Source organism: Abramis brama (genome assembly GCF_963993115.1).
Source record: "Abramis brama genome assembly, chromosome: 1".
NCBI classification, from domain to species: domain Eukaryota; kingdom Metazoa; phylum Chordata; class Actinopteri; order Cypriniformes; family Leuciscidae; genus Abramis; species Abramis brama.
In genome coordinates, this window is record NC_139963.1 from 3,450,468 (window position 1) to 3,467,881 (window position 17,414).

General features: G+C 39.0%; 1 protein-coding gene across 1 annotated transcript in view; it reads right to left on the minus strand.

Moving 5' to 3' along the window:
• LOC311090940 (uncharacterized protein) overlaps positions 1-17,414 on the minus strand; it is an 846,260-nt gene that overhangs the window by 799,129 nt on the left and 29,717 nt on the right. Inside the window, exon 11 of the mRNA XM_084126585.1 lies at positions 15,616-15,789. Coding sequence (XP_083982711.1) covers positions 15,616-15,789 — 174 coding nt within the window. The remainder of the gene's footprint in view (positions 1-15,615; positions 15,790-17,414) is intronic.

Genomic DNA, 17,414 nt, shown 5'->3' on the forward strand with positions numbered 1-17,414 from the left:
GATCAAATGACACATCCAAGATGATATCATCGTGCGAATCATGATCTGGCTAACTCGGTTCTTCGAACACACTTGCCGGATATGATTAGTATCGCTGGATTGAGTTATCTGAGATAATTGCGCGTTCATGCGCTGGTTAAAAGGGGATATGTATCGATAGTAGAAACATTGATCAGCAACGCTGCTATTGGCAGCTCAGCGTGGCCAAAGAGCGGGCTCAGTTTTTCTCCTCAGCAGAGCAAGAACTAATTGTCGAAGTTTATTCGGAATTTTAATGTTTAATCAAAACGCCAGGGAACACCTCAAAGTCTGCAAAAGCCAGGAGAGAAGGCTGGCAAAAAGTAGCAGACAATTTAAATCCGTTAGAAGTGGCCATGTTAGATGTTTTTATTTATTAGACTATATTATTGTATTTTAATAATTGCATAATTACTTTGTGCATTGTAATGTCAGTCACCACACTAGAACATGGGAACAAATAAAAGTGAAGTACAAAAATATTCTACATAATGGTAATTTTTAGTTATATTATAGTCTCTTTTATAAAATGCACTGTTAAATAAATGGTTGTCTGTTTATAAAAGCAACCAAGAAAAAGGCTGAGAAAAAAAAGAAGATCTTAGTAGCCTACACTGTAAAATAATTTTTGCTGCATTAAATTAAGGCTGTATAGTCATTTCAGCTGTTCAATCTTGAGTAATGATGAATTGCTTTGACTTGTGAAAGTGAAAACTGATAAACTTATGTTAATGTAAAAATATTTACTAGATCATGATTTTCAGTATGAATACAGAGTGTGAAACTAAGATCTTTCTGTCTTTAAAGCAGGAGGAGTGAGAAACGTCAGCACAGAGAAAACTGGCTTGTGAAACTGCATGTTTGAGAACATCTGGAGACTCATAGACCTGGTGTAGAGAGATGCAGTGAATCTGGGCTTGATGGAAAACTATTATTGTTAATTATCAAGGTATACTCCTGAATGTCAGCACACATATACTGACCCATAATGTCTATTTGACCTGTAGCTCGTATCACAACTAAACTGTGTTGACGGTTATCATCATCATGACAGAACCTGCAGCATCTGATCTGATCTTGATCATTTTGATGCAACAAATTGTACAGCTTATTATACAACTAAAATAATATATTAGTTATGAATATTTAGCCTGCATATAGCTAATTTAGTTAATTATTTGATCCCGTCTCACCTCAGTGTCTTCAGTTGACAGTCTGGATCCTGCAGTAAATCACTGAGCTCCTTCACTCCTGATTGTCCAGGATCATTTCCTGTGAGATCCAGCTCTATCAGGTGTGAAGGGTTTGATCTCAGAGCTGAAGCCAGAGCTTTATAACCTTCTTCTGTCACACTGCAGTTAGAGAGTCTAGAACAGAGAGGAAAACATTCAGCTGATTAATCAGTTAAACCTGAACAATATAAATCCTTAAACTGAATTTAATGTATTGAAAGTCAGTTGCAAAAACTGACAATTGAATATGGAGGCAAACAAAAGGCTCAGTGAACTTTAATATGTTACACATCAACATCCCTTTCAAGATTGCAATTAACTAAAACTCTACAACTCTGAAAGTCTATGATCTGAAAATGGTCGGAAAATTAGAAAATTAAAGTTTGGGAATGGCCCAATAAAGTCCAGACTTCAATTCCATTAAAATGCTGTGGAAGGACTTGAAACACAGCTCATGCTGGAAAGTCTACAAATGTCACTGAGCTGAAGCAGCTTTGCAAGGATGAGTGAGACCAGGGGCGCAACTACCCAGTGTCAGAGGGGTATGAAGCAACAAATTTGGCAAACAATTTTACAATTCTTTGAGTGGTGGAGTTGAAACAGATTACATGCTTATTTCACAGATAAGAATAAAATTTGAAATTGATTCAATGGTTATTTAGAGATTTACTTGGCTTTTTCAGCCACACTTCAGAGAACTTTAGAGCGCTAATGTCTGTTAACATGAATATTTGAAAGCCTCCAAGCACAGACATCACACTTTAAATTAGGGCTGCACGATATTGGGAAAAAATTACATTGCGATATTTTTTTTCCCAACGATATATATTGCGATATTGCGAGCCATCAATCCAGGCTATAAGACTGCTTTAAAACTTTCACAGAGACTGCAAACAGAAAGCACAAAGCCTTTCTTTAAAGCGAATTTCGTTTTGTATTAATTGTATCTTAATTTTAATCAGTGTTTCATTATCCAATTTCCTAGATTTAATAAATAAAAAGTAAATATAGCAGACAATAGATAATCACGACACGGAGGCGCCAGCGCCTGAACTGGAGCTTAAGCTATCATCCATGAACCGAAACTCAGCGTATAAGGTAGCCTACTCGCCTCACACACCTTAAAAAAAAATAGAAATATATCTATTATCTACAGAAATCTCTACTTTTAAACAGAACCATTCAAAACAACATAAAACTATGTAATCCGTATGAAATGTGCATTTCTCTCCGGCGCGTTCACTACTGTGAAGATCGCGAGTCAATATCGTCAACTTCATCTTTGCAGCCAACACAGAAAACACTTGTTTATTAATAAACAATTAAAATGTCTCATTGCAATATTTTACATACTTAACAGAGTTTGTGCTAAATACAGTGTAATCAGACTTTAGCCATGAAAATGTCACAAGTAACAGAAATAAGCACAAATGTCAGAGCATGTCAGAACACCTCCAGGGCCAGAAAACACCTCAGACCCCAGAGGGTTAAAGCACCACCAAAAGCAAAAGTTTTAAAACGTCGTCTTGAGGGAAGAAAGTGAACGTCAGCAGCTTCAGTAAGGTAACCTTCACAGGTTTCTAAAAGATCTAAAGGACTTTCTTACTAACAATCTCATTTGTAGGGCATCACTTTAAAATAATTCAAAATCTGTTTCTTTAAAAGCATGTGTACAAGATAGTAATTTTTGGATTTCCACTTGAATTTTGGGAATTTTCCACTTGGGAATTTTCCACTTGAATTTTTTTTTTTTTTTTTTTCTGAGGTAAAATGTATTGGCTAAATGATATTTAACTTATTTGAGAAATTACACAAAAGCTCTCGACAAAGGCGTGATCTGCGAGCAGCTGACCGAAGACTCTGAATTGTGAGCACGAACGACGTAAAAACGCAGACGAATGCGGAAAGAAGAACTAAAAACATTGCTCTAAGTGCAGTCAGTGGAATGGGCTCTTTAACTTTCCGCGCTGATGTGACCGCGCATGTTACGTGACAATACCAACCGTAATACCAGTACGTCCGGACTCCATTCATATTACCCGTATTCATACTATATAGAGCGTACTTTTTTAACGGTCGCGAAGTACGTTCTAATTTAAATGTAGTACCTACTCCCATAGTACGCGATTTCGGACGCAGCTTTAGTCCATATATGGAACACATGAAAAAGTGCCATAATCATGTGACATTCTGGGGATTTTTCAAAAGTGGGGTTGCAGCTTAAAGCTACACTGTGTGATTTTTACCCCCATCTAGCGGTGAAATTGTATATGACTACCCAGTGAATATTAGTTTCTGTTCCTCTCAATTCCGAGGGCGTTTTAACTCCTACGGTGGCCGTATTATTCCAAGATTAACATGGCTTCCAGGGGCCCGTTCTTCGTACGTTGCTTATTACATCCGAGATCAAATGACACATCCAAGATGATATCATCGTGCGAATCATGATCTGGCTAACTCGGTTCTTCGAACACACTTGCCGGATATGATTAGTATCGCTGGATTGAGTTATCTGAGATAATTGCGCGTTCATGCGCTGGTTAAAAGGGGATATGTATCGATAGTAGAAACATTGATCAGCAACGCTGCTATTGGCAGCTCAGCGTGGCCAAAGAGCGGGCTCAGTTTTTCTCCTCAGCAGAGCAAGAACTAATTGTCGAAGTTTATTCGGAATTTTAATGTTTAATCAAAACGCCAGGGAACACCTCAAAGTCTGCAAAAGCCAGGAGAGAAGGCTGGCAAAAAGTAGCAGACAATTTAAATCCGTTAGAAGTGGCCATGTTAGATGTTTTTATTTATTAGACTATATTATTGTATTTTAATAATTGCATAATTACTTTGTGCACTGTAATGTCAGTCACCACACTAGAACAAATAAAAGTGAAGTACAAAAATATTCTACATAATGGTAATTTTTAGTTATATTATAGTCTCTTTTATAAAATGCACTGTTAAATAAATGGTTGTCTGTTTATAAAAGCAACCAAGAAAAAGGCTGAGAAAAAAAAGAAGATCTTAGTAGCCTACACTGTAAAATAATTTTTGCTGCATTAAATTAAGGCTGTATAGTCATTTCAGCTGTTCAATCTTGAGTAATGATGAATTGCTTTGACTTGTGAAAGTCAAAACTGATAAACTTATGTTAATGTAAAAATATTTACTAGATCGTGATTTTCAGTATGAATACAGTGTCTTTAAAGCAGGAGGAGTGAGAAACGTCAGCACAGAGAAAACTGGCTTGTGAAACTGCATGTTTGAGAACATCTGGAGACTCATAGACCTGGTGTAGAGAGATGCAGTGAATCTGGGCTTGATGGAAAACTATTATTGTTAATTATCAAGGTATACTCCTGAATGTCAGCACACATATACTGACCCATAATGTCTATTTGACCTGTAGCTCGTATCACAACTAAACTGTGTTGACGGTTATCATCATCATGACAGAACCTGCAGCATCTGATCTGATCTTGATCATTTTGATGCAACAAATTGTACAGCTTATTATATAACTAAAATAATATATTAGTTATGAATATTTAGCCTGCATATAGCTAATTTAGTTAATTATTTGATCCCGTCTCACCTCAGTGTCTTCAGTTGACAGTCTGGATCCTGCAGTAAATCACTGAGCTCCTTCACTCCTGATTGTCCAGGATCATTTCCTGTGAGATCCAGCTCTATCAGGTGTGAAGGGTTTGATCTCAGAGCTGAAGCCAGAGCTTTATAACCTTCTTCTGTCACACTGCAGTTAGAGAGTCTAGAACAGAGAGGAAAACATTCAGCTGATTAATCAGTTAAACCTGAACAATATAAATCCTTAAACTGAATTTAATGTATTGAAAGTCAGTTGCAAAAACTGACAATTGAATATGGAGGCAAACAAAAGGCTCAGTGAACTTTAATATGTTACACATCAACATCCCTTTCAAGATTGCAATTAACTAAAACTCTACAACTCTGAAAGTCTATGATCTGAAAATGGTCGGAAAATTAGAAAATTAAAGTTTGGGAATGGCCCAATAAAGTCCAGACTTCAATTCCATTAAAATGCTGTGGAAGGACTTGAAACACAGCTCATGCTGGAAAGTCTACAAATGTCACTGAGCTGAAGCAGCTTTGCAAGGATGAGTGAGACCAGGGGCGCAACTACCCAGTGTCAGAGGGGTATGAAGCAACAAATTTGGCAAACAATTTTACAATTCTTTGAGTGGTGGAGTTGAAACAGATTACATGCTTATTTCACAGATAAGAATAAAATTTGAAATTGATTCAATGGTTATTTAGAGATTTACTTGGCTTTTTCAGCCACACTTCAGAGAACTTTAGAGCGCTAATGTCTGTTAACATGAATATTTGAAAGCCTCCAAGCACAGACATCACACTTTAAATTAGGGCTGCACGATATTGGGAAAAAATTACATTGCGATATTTTTTTTCCCAACGATATATATTGCGATATTGCGAGCCATCAATCCAGGCTATAAGACTGCTTTAAAACTTTCACAGAGACTGCAAACAGAAAGCACAAAGCCTTTCTTTAAAGCGAATTTCGTTTTGTATTAATTGTATCTTAATTTTAATCAGTGTTTCATTATCCAATTTCCTAGATTTAATAAATAAAAAGTAAATATAGCAGACAATAGATAATCACGACACGGAGGCGCCAGCGCCTGAACTGGAGCTTAAGCTATCATCCATGAACCGAAACTCAGCGTATAAGGTAGCCTACTCGCCTCACACACCTTAAAAAAAAATAGAAATATATCTATTATCTACAGAAATCTCTACTTTTAAACAGAACCATTCAAAACAACATAAAACTATGTAATCCGTATGAAATGTGCATTTCTCTCCGGCGCGTTCACTACTGGGAAGATCGCGAGTCAATATCGTCAACTTCATCTTTGCAGCCAACACAGAAAACACTTGTTTATTAATAAACAATTAAATTGTCTCATTGCAATATTTTACATACTTAACAGAGTTTGTGCTAAATACAGTGTAATCAGACTTTAGCCATGAAAATGTCACAAGTAACAGAAATAAGCACAAATGTCAGAGCATGTCAGAACACCTCCAGGGCCAGAAAACACCTCAGACCCCAGAGGGTTAAAGCACCACCAAAAGCAAAAGTTTTAAAACGTCGTCTTGAGGGAAGAAAATGAACGTCAGCAGCTTCAGTAAGGTAACCTTCACAGGTTTCTAAAAGATCTAAAGGACTTTCTTACTAACAATCTCATTTGTAGGGCATCACTTTAAAATAATTCAAAATCTGTTTCTTTAAAAGCATGTGTACAAGATAGTAATTTTTGGATTTCCACTTGAATTTTGGGAATTTTCCACTTGGGAATTTTCCACTTGAATTTTTTTTTTTTTTTTTTTCTGAGGTAAAATGTATTGGCTAAATGATATTTAACTTATTTGAGAAATTACACAAAAGCTCTCGACAAAGGCGTGATCTGCGAGCAGCTGACCGAAGACTCTGAATTGTGAGCACGAACGACGTAAAAACGCAGACGAATGCGGAAAGAAGAACTAAAAACATTGCTCTAAGTGCAGTCAGTGGAATGGGCTCTTTAACTTTCCGCGCTGATGTGACCGCGCATGTTACGTGACAATACCAACCGTAATACCAGTACGTCCGGACTCCATTCATATTACCCGTATTCATACTATATAGAGCGTACTTTTTTAACGGTCGCGAAGTACGTTCTAATTTAAATGTAGTACCTACTCCCATAGTACGCGATTTCGGACGCAGCTTTAGTCCATATATGGAACACATGAAAAAGTGCCATAATCATGTGACATTCTGGGAATTTTTCAAAAGTGGGGTTGCAGCTTAAAGCTACACTGTGTGATTTTTACCCCCATCTAGCGGTGAAATTGTATATGACTACCCAGTGAATATTAGTTTCTGTTCCTCTCAATTCCGAGGGCGTTTTAACTCCTACGGTGGCCGTATTATTCCAAGATTAACATGGCTTCCAGGGGCCCGTTCTTCGTACGTTGCTTATTACATCCGAGATCAAATGACACATCCAAGATGATATCATCGTGCGAATCATGATCTGGCTAACTCGGTTCTTCGAACACACTTGCCGGATATGATTAGTATCGCTGGATTGAGTTATCTGAGATAATTGCGCGTTCATGCGCTGGTTAAAAGGGGATATGTATCGATAGTAGAAACATTGATCAGCAACGCTGCTATTGGCAGCTCAGCGTGGCCAAAGAGCGGGCTCAGTTTTTCTCCTCAGCAGAGCAAGAACTAATTGTCGAAGTTTATTCGGAATTTTAATGTTTAATCAAAACGCCAGGGAACACCTCAAAGTCTGCAAAAGCCAGGAGAGAAGGCTGGCAAAAAGTAGCAGACAATTTAAATCCGTTAGAAGTGGCCATGTTAGATGTTTTTATTTATTAGACTATATTATTGTAGCGTTTATGGTAACAATCGTAATTAGGTCATATATGAAATATTAGCTCGAGCAGTAAGGAAATTTGGGGAAATATTAAAAATCATAACTCATAGTCATAATTCATACATTTCACATATGCTATTACATTACCTGCTAACTATCAAAAATATTTCGTTCTATAACTGGTCTCTCATCAGTCATTCGACCAGCGAATGCTTTGATTATACCAGTTAAGAAGGAATATTTATATTATCAAACCTCAGACAGATTCTCTCCTGGCCGTGGATACAAATTGCTGGGTTTATGAATTAAAATAAAGAGCTAGTAGCTAGATCTTATCGCAATTTCATTGACAATTACATTGGTGGGATTGTAACACAGAGTCAGTCAAAGTATAAAAGATTTATTTAATCAAAAATGACACACAAAGGATTATGCATATAGGAAGTAATATAGGCTAATCTACGTACGTAAAATTACACAAGACCCACGAACGTTTAGACAAACAAACATAAAACATGACTTGATCAAAATGAAACTAGGAAGAAAGTGAGGGAGAAAGTATGGTAATTTACAAACAGAACCTTTTAAGAGACAACTGTGAAAGCAGCTTCGAGAGAGATCATTTTATACGTTACTTGCGATTCTGTTCCTTTGTCTGTGTGAAGCTGGGCTTCGGGACCACGTGTGTACCTTGGCTGGACCGTGTCTCATCGATTTGTAGGCTTGCGTTTCGCGTGAAGTTCTTAAAAGCTTACTTGAAAGTAACATTACCGAGTAAAGAATTCTTTTCCCTGTACGGGAAAGGCGAGAAAACTTAGTTACAGGACGAAGCTGGATTTTTACATCCGCGGTTTGTTTGGATGAAGGCCCTGTGCCTTCTCCCGCTCCGCTGCTGGTGCAGGGAGGGGTGAGAGTTCAGAGTTCGGAGTCACGAGGGTGAGAGTGTATGAGAGCAGAGAGAGAGAGCGTCTGCTTGTGTTGTGGTTTTTAAAGCAGCGCGGGGTAACGCCCTGTTTGATGACGGGACCCAATGAAATCTTTCGGTTCTGAGGCGGGAGCGTTTCATTGTTTGTGAAGGAACGCCTCTTCTGATCGTACACAGAAAAATGCATTAAAACTTTAATACCACATTATGTCTAGGAATAAACATTTGCGCGGAATATAGTTTATATTTCTGTATAAAGAAGCTCATTACGATCAGTAGGATATTACACCCGACATTAATATCAGTTAATGAAACAGATACACCTCAAACGTATCAACACACGTGTCCATTACATCTGCAGAAGGGCATAAATATCTCAATTTATCCCATCACATCCCATAGACAAGAAAACTACATAAAAACATTTTGATAATGATTCATGCGTGTGTGTAACTTGTGTTTTAGGAGTTTCAGAGTGGTTTGGTGTGTGTGTGATTCAGAGCGGGTTTTCTGTTGAGATCGGAATGTCAGTAATGTCTTTGAAGCTCACACTGTGGAGAGGGGGAAGTGCGTCGTAAAAGGGATTCAGTTACAGACTTTGCCAAGTCTGTGGGAATTAGAAAGTGTTTTCACTTTTAATTAGTATATAAATTAAAAGTCCATTTTTACCCATCGAGCCATAGTCGTTACATATCCCCCTTTTTGTTAGATAAAGACCTCGGAAGGACTTTATCGAACAACAAATTAGCGCAATGGTCGATGGCAAGTGGCTGATGACTGAGGACTCAGGTCAAATGAGGTTTAGGCGAGCCCCGGATCGGGACCCCCTTTTTGCGGTTCCATAGGAAACCACCAGACACGGCTTTGTGAGCTTTGCTGTGGCTGCTCACATTTGGTAGGGTCTGGTACAGGGTGAAAGCCAAGACGGGAGTCAGGGCGTGGTCGGTTGCTGTGGAGGTACACAGCGCAGCGTCAGCTGCGGTCCAGGTATGGACACAGGTGAGGTGTTCAGGCTGGGCGGTTGCCCATGCTTGGAGGGACTGTGTTGAGTGCGAGTCCTGCCTTGGTGTTCAGGACTCAGGGTTGCTCTCTCCGTGCGATGCCGGACCTGGTGATGTCTGATTGTGGCTGCTTTCTCGCGAACCACCACAGCATTCTGTTAGAGGCAATAGGGAGAGAGAGAGAGAGAAGGAGAAAACAAAACAAAACAAAAAAAAATTCCAGCAAGGGACGTCCTTGGTTGGCTTAGGACAGTCTTTTGTTTTCGCTGAGGTTGGTATGTCACATGCTTTAATGTCCCATGTGTGGCTTTGGTGCTGCGGTGTTCAGTACATGGTGTGTTTACTGGGCACGCTTGACCCCCCTTTTGTGCGCTGTGACCTTACAAGCTGTGGCGCTGTGATGGCAACATGTGCACAATGCGATTTGAGAGTCCGGTGAACGCAGCATGTGCTTGGACTCAGAGAGCAATCTGAGTTACTGGCTTTCAGTGTTCAGATGTCATGCGAGGGTGGTAGGTGGGGTAAGCGGTGGCATTGGACAAGTTTGTTCTTCAGAGGCCCGCATGACCTTGTTTGTACACAGCGGAGGCCGCGTTAGTGGCTCTGAGGTGTGCAGTGTGTTGTTAAAGTTCGTTCGTGCTGTGTAATCACTGCAATCTTGAAGGTGTTAGGATGGTCGTTGTGTGACCATGTAAAGTGTTCGAACCACCCCCTTTTCAATCAGTTTCCTTAGGAAAGTTGGCGTCTGAGCTGGTGATGTGATCGAAGGGTGGCTTAGGCTGATGTCGGTGCTGTCACTTTGTGAAGTGCTGTCACTTTGTGAGGTGACAGTTAGCATTGTAGCCTGTGGATGGAAAGCAATGTTCTGGGTGCTTGTTTCAGGTTTTATGCTGAGGCATAAAATGTCAGGCCTGTTCTATTCGCCCGTCCTGTGAAGGAGCTCTTTCAGCACACTCAGGATGTCAGTTGTATCAGAAGTGGCTGCGCTGTCTTCATTGTGGGGTGTAGGTTCCGTAGGAATACTGTTCTGAAGGCGACATTTTCTTCCACGTCGGTTCTGCTGGATGTCAAGGGCTTGGAAAAACCCTGGGTCTGATTCTCAGCAGGTACAGTGCGTCCCAAGCGGTCGCGTTGGGGACAGTGTGTAAATGAAAGTCAATGTCTGAAAGGTACGTGTACATTGTGGTCTTCAGCAAACATAGGGATGTTTCTGGCCATCTTGTCAAAGCTTGTGGGGTGAGAGAGCTGTTTGTTGGGGGCCCAATCCGTCTGGGGGGATTCTGACCCATTACAGCTCTACTCACTTCAGCTTGTGATGTGTTGACAGGCATGGTGTGGTGCAGTGGGCTTGCGCCCGCCTTTTCAGCTTTGTGTGTGTGGCTGAAAGGCACAGACTCGCTGGAAGGGGATAACAGTGTGAGGTGTGTTTCCCCTTCCCGGTCACCTTTAAGTCTGTCAAAATGTGCAAGTTCTTTGTGAGCAATGTCGAGTTCGTACCTGAGATCATGACTTAGCTGAGTAAGCTGATGGAGTTCAGCTCAGGCCATTCGTAAATGGGTTTTACGGGCCTTGATTTCAGAGTCTTTGTCTCTGAGTTCAATATGTGCTCTCTCTATGAGAGCTTCAGCCAGTCGGAGTCTTTCGTCGAGTTCCTTCCTGGTGTTGTCCTCCGACTGCTGGCTGCCGTCTGTGTGTAGACGGAGGTCGTCTAGGGCATTTTGAAGTCTTTCAACTTCCTGCCCGCATTCTCCACCAATATGTAGCGTTTATGGTAACAATCGTAATTAGGTCATATATGAAATATTAGCTCGAGCAGTAAGGAAATTTGGGGAAATATTAAAAATCATAACTCATAGTCATAATTCATACATTTCACATATGCTATTACATTACCTGCTAACTATCAAAAATATTTCGTTCTATAACTGGTCTCTCATCAGTCATTCGACCAGCGAATGCTTTGATTATACCAGTTAAGAAGGAATATTTATATTATCAAACCTCAGACAGATTCTCTCCTGGCCGTGGATACAAATTGCTGGGTTTATGAATTAAAATAAAGAGCTAGTAGCTAGATCTTATCGCAATTTCATTGACAATTACATTGGTGGGATTGTAACACAGAGTCAGTCAAAGTATAAAAGATTTATTTAATCAAAAATGACACACAAAGGATTATGCATATAGGAAGTAATATAGGCTAATCTACGTACGTAAAATTACACAAGACCCACGAACGTTTAGACAAACAAACATAAAACATGACTTGATCAAAATGAAACTAGGAAGAAAGTGAGGGAGAAAGTATGGTAATTTACAAACAGAACCTTTTAAGAGACAACTGTGAAAGCAGCTTCGAGAGAGATCATTTTATACGTTACTTGCGATTCTGTTCCTTTGTCTGTGTGAAGCTGGGCTTCGGGACCACGTGTGTACCTTGGCTGGACCGTGTCTCATCGATTTGTAGGCTTGCGTTTCGCGTGAAGTTCTTAAAAGCTTACTTGAAAGTAACATTACCGAGTAAAGAATTCTTTTCCCTGTACGGGAAAGGCGAGAAAACTTAGTTACAGGACGAAGCTGGATTTTTACATCCACGGTTCGTTTGGATGAAGGCCCTGTGCCTTCTCCCGCTCCGCTGCTGGTGCAGGGAGGGGTGAGAGTTCAGAGTTCGGAGTCACGAGGGTGAGAGTGTATGAGAGCAGAGAGAGAGAGCGTCTGCTTGTGTTGTGGTTTTTAAAGCAGCGCGGGGTAACGCCCTGTTTGATGACGGGACCCAATGAAATCTTTCGGTTCTGAGGCGGGAGCGTTTCATTGTTTGTGAAGGAACGCCTCTTCTGATCGTACACAGAAAAATGCATTAAAACTTTAATACCACATTATGTCTAGGAATAAACATTTGCGCGGAATATAGTTTATATTTCTGTATAAAGAAGCTCATTACGATCAGTAGGATATTACACCCGACATTAATATCAGTTAATGAAACAGATACACCTCAAACGTATCAACACACGTGTCCATTACATCTGCAGAAGGGCATAAATATCTCAATTTATCCCATCACATCCCATAGACAAGAAAACTACATAAAAACATTTTGATAATGATTCATGCGTGTGTGTAACTTGTGTTTTAGGAGTTTCAGAGTGGTTTGGTGTGTGTGTGATTCAGAGCGGGTTTTCTGTTGAGATCGGAATGTCAGTAATGTCTTTGAAGCTCACACTGTGGAGAGGGGGAAGTGCGTCGTAAAAGGGATTCAGTTACAGACTTTGCCAAGTCTGTGGGAATTAGAAAGTGTTTTCACTTTTAATTAGTATATAAATTAAAAGTCCATTTTTACCCATCGAGCCATAGTCGTTACATTATTGTATTTTAATAATTGCATAATTACTTTGTGCATTGTAATGTCAGTCACCACACTAGAACATGGGAACAAATAAAAGTGAAGTACAAAAATATTCTACATAATGGTAATTTTTAGTTATATTATAGTCTCTTTTATAAAATGCACTGTTAAATAAATGGTTGTCTGTTTATAAAAGCAACCAAGAAAAAGGCTGAGAAAAAAAAGAAGATCTTAGTAGCCTACACTGTAAAATAATTTTTGCTGCATTAAATTAAGGCTGTATAGTCATTTCAGCTGTTCAATCTTGAGTAATGATGAATTGCTTTGACTTGTGAAAGTGAAAACTGATAAACTTATGTTAATGTAAAAATATTTACTAGATCATGATTTTCAGTATGAATACAGAGTGTGAAACTAAGATCTTTCTGTCTTTAAAGCAGGAGGAGTGAGAAACGTCAGCACAGAGAAAACTGGCTTGTGAAACTGCATGTTTGTGAACATCTGGAGACTCATAGACCTGGTGCAGAGAGATGCAGTGAATCTGGGCTTGATGGAAAACTATTATTGTTAATTATCAAGGTATACTCCTGAATGTCAGCACACATATACTGACCCATAATGTCTATTTGACCTGTAGCTCGTATCACAACTAAACTGTGTTGACGGTTATCATCATCATCATGACAGAACCTGCAGCATCTGATCTGATCTTGATCATTTTGATGCAACAAATTGTACAGCTTATTATATAACTAAAATAATATAATAGTTATGAATATTTAGCCTGCATATAGCTAATTTAGTTAATTATTTGATCCCGTCTCACCTCAGTGTCTTCAGTTGACAGTCTGGATCCTGCAGTAAATCACTGAGCTCCTTCACTCCTGATTGTCCAGGATCATTTCCTGTGAGATCCAGCTCTATCAGGTGTGAAGGGTTTGATCTCAGAGCTGAAGCCAGAGCTTTATAACCTTCTTCTGTCACACTGCAGTTAGAGAGTCTAGAACAGAGAGGAAAACATTCAGCTGATTAATCAGTTAAACCTGAACAATATAAATCCTTAAACTGAATTTAATTTTATTCTTTATACAAATGTATTGAAAGTAGGGCTGAACGATTAATTGCATTTGCGATAATATCGCGATTTGATGAAATGCGATTTTTTTAATCGCAAAGCCGCGATTACACTCTGGTCACGTGACACGCGAGAGTAAACCAGTCTTGCAGATGAAGCATCAACTTGTCACGCTGCGCATAGGCCTGGCATAGGTAGGCTACAGGAAATAACAGTTTATGTTTAATTTATGTGATATTGTGTTATAGATTCTCTCCAACGATTCTGTATTGATTAAAATAATTTCAGATTTATGTCTGAGCTTAGTTCTCAACACAGATACGTGATGACGCTACGTGTGCTTTATGAACAACCGTATTCTGCTTGCTTCTAATTCCTTTGTCTCACACACACACACACACACACACACACACACACACACACACACACGACACCACTCGAACCTTCCAAAAAATAATCTTTCATAAAGTTCGGAAAAGTTGAAGCGAATTACAAGAACATTCGCGTGCTTCATTGCACATGATATGAGATACGCGCGGTCTGCTTGATGTTACTTTTGTAGTGCGCGGTCTCGCCCGCCGGTATTTTGCTTACAAATGCTCTACGAAGGCATCATATGTCTTTTGGAATGCAGTTGGCTTATATATTACAAATATGAAAATCACCGACAGAAGAAGAGTTATGACAGCTGCGTATGCTACACTTGACTGAACATTGCTTGCCTAGCGCAGCACCAGACAGATTTAACTCTGCACAGCTAATAAAACTGTCTGGGTGCAGATTAATATTTAATATTTCTGATATATAAATATTTCTCTGAAACGCGTTAAGTTGCACATAAGTAAGCCCAGGACCTGCCCTGAACAGTTTAATATGCGGTACGCAGAGCCATAGGACTATTATTTTGTTGAATAAACCTGGGGAACTACCGATGACGTCACATGCTCAGATTTTCTTGACCAATCGGCTGACAGGGGCGCCTCATGACCGTCCACATGTGCAAAACGAATTTTGAAGTAATTTATTTGTTTTTTGCCTGTGAACTAAAAAACGAAAAATCAAGCCGAAATCTCGTTTTTTGGAAAAAACGAAAAAACGGATAAAGGCGCCATTTCTCGTTTCTGCTTATTTCATTTCAAATAGGAAATGAAATGGACGGAAGATACCCTGATTGACACGGTCCGTGTATCATCTGATCATTTCATTTCCTGTTTGGAATGGAATAACGAGAAATGAAAAGACGGATCGTTTATTCGGTGTTTCGTTTAATTTAATAAACGGAAAATGATATTTCGGCTCGATTTCTAATTTTTCGTTTGTGGTTTACAAATCGGTTTATGGCTTTGATATTTCGTTTGCACATGTGGGCGGCGCTGAAATGCCCCTTTCATCTGATTGGTCAAACCGCTTCGTCTTCAGTACAGCCAAAATAAGAGTCCGTACGGCACACTCACATCCCACTTTAACCCCCTGTGAGCAATAGGGGAAACCCAGAAAGTGCACTGCTATAAACACTGAAACATAAGCCCTGCTGTCTTCACATAAATAAACTTCAGTCACACTGTAATTGCTGTACAGTATAATGATACTAACTCTAGTTTCTCCAGCTTGGATTGTGGGTTCATCAGTAGATCACTGAGGTTTTTCACTCCAGAGTCTCCTAGTTTATTCCAGTTCAGGTCCAGCTCTCTCAGGTGTGACGGGTTTGATTTCAGAGCTGAAGTCAGGATGAGACTCTGTTCCTCTGTAATTCTGCATCTATTCAGACTGAAGACAGAAAGAGAAAATGACTCAGATCTATGATGATCAACTAACGTGTTCATCTTCATCCAGCAGACTTTTGCTGACAAATAAACAGGGATATCAAGGTAAAGGTAACATGGAGAAAGACTACACATTGTTCATTTAAATATACTACCAACACTGTAACAATACAAAGGTTGAAAGCGTTGATCTATTTATGTTAGTTTACACATTCATTTCATATAATCTTTAAGGTTCTTTCATGTCAATGTCACCCTTGGTTTGCTCACTGGGTCAAATGTGTTTATGTCGGTTGTTTTCAGACACATTGTCTACTTGCTAAAACTTTACAGTAAGGTTTCATTTGTTAACATTAACTACATTAGTTAACATGAACCAATGATGGACAATACTATACAGCATTTAATAACCTTAAGTTGAAACATTTACTAATACATTTTTAAATACAAAAGTTTTCTGTTAACATTAGTAAATCCCCTGTGAACTAACATGAACAAAGAATAACTGTATAAACTAACATGATCAGATTAAGGACTAAAAGTATTTCCTTAAGCAGAAGACAATCAAACAAGTTTTGTAAAAGGTAGTTCATCTGCTTTAGTGCTGCACTGTGAGGCAGTGTCGGTGTATTTTATGGATGGCTCAGCTAAACAGGCCAATAAGAGACTATTAACTACTATTAATTGCTTTTAATTATACTAATGTCTAATTAAAATGTCTACAAATGTATAAAACTGATCAGAGATCAGGTAAAACCCACAGACACTTGTTCAATCTCAGTGAATCTGCATGATTCATGGGTTCACAGAGATCATCGCCCCCCAGTGGTGAACCATTGACATTTCCAAACGTTTTGAAACAGTTATGACGTAACGAAGCCTCGTTTACTGAAATCATGTGACTTTGGCAGTTTGATACACACTCCGAACCACTGATCCAGTAAATTATGCTATTGACATTGTGTCTTTGCAGTGCATGTGTATTCGCAGATTATTGTTATGATGCCAATTTGTGGCTTAATTTAAATTGAGCAGCAATACTGCTGTGGTAAAAGGGATGTCAAGCATTTATTTATTATTTATTTTAATGTTACTGAGGAATGAATTAAAGCATAAAGCATACAGTAGGCTACACTCCATAAATGTTCCTAAAGAGTGTTGAAAATTGAGAAGCCATACCTTATGGATCCAGTGAATTACCCACAGCATTTATTCAGGGAATGTTCAACAAACATATGTATTAGCTAACAGGTATGAAAGCAACAATAACAAAAAAATATATATATAAAAAAAGAAAAGGCAAATGTGCATGCAGGACATCTGTATTTGCCAATAGTGGAAGATCTGACCACACAGTCCCACCTTCAACATTCTGAACATTCAATCTAAGGAAGGGAGAACAAACTATAGACTTAAGTTACATGTTTATGAAGAACAGTTACTTGTTTTGTAATGTATATGTATACATGTTTCTTACCCATTGGCCAGTTTGGCCTTAATACCTATGCTGCTCTCCATCTAATGTAGTTATATTAGTAAATAAATGTCACAGTTGTATTATCTTTTTAAGAACAATTTAACACACCATCACCCTTCATTGTGAAATTTTCACATCTCCTCTTTATATAA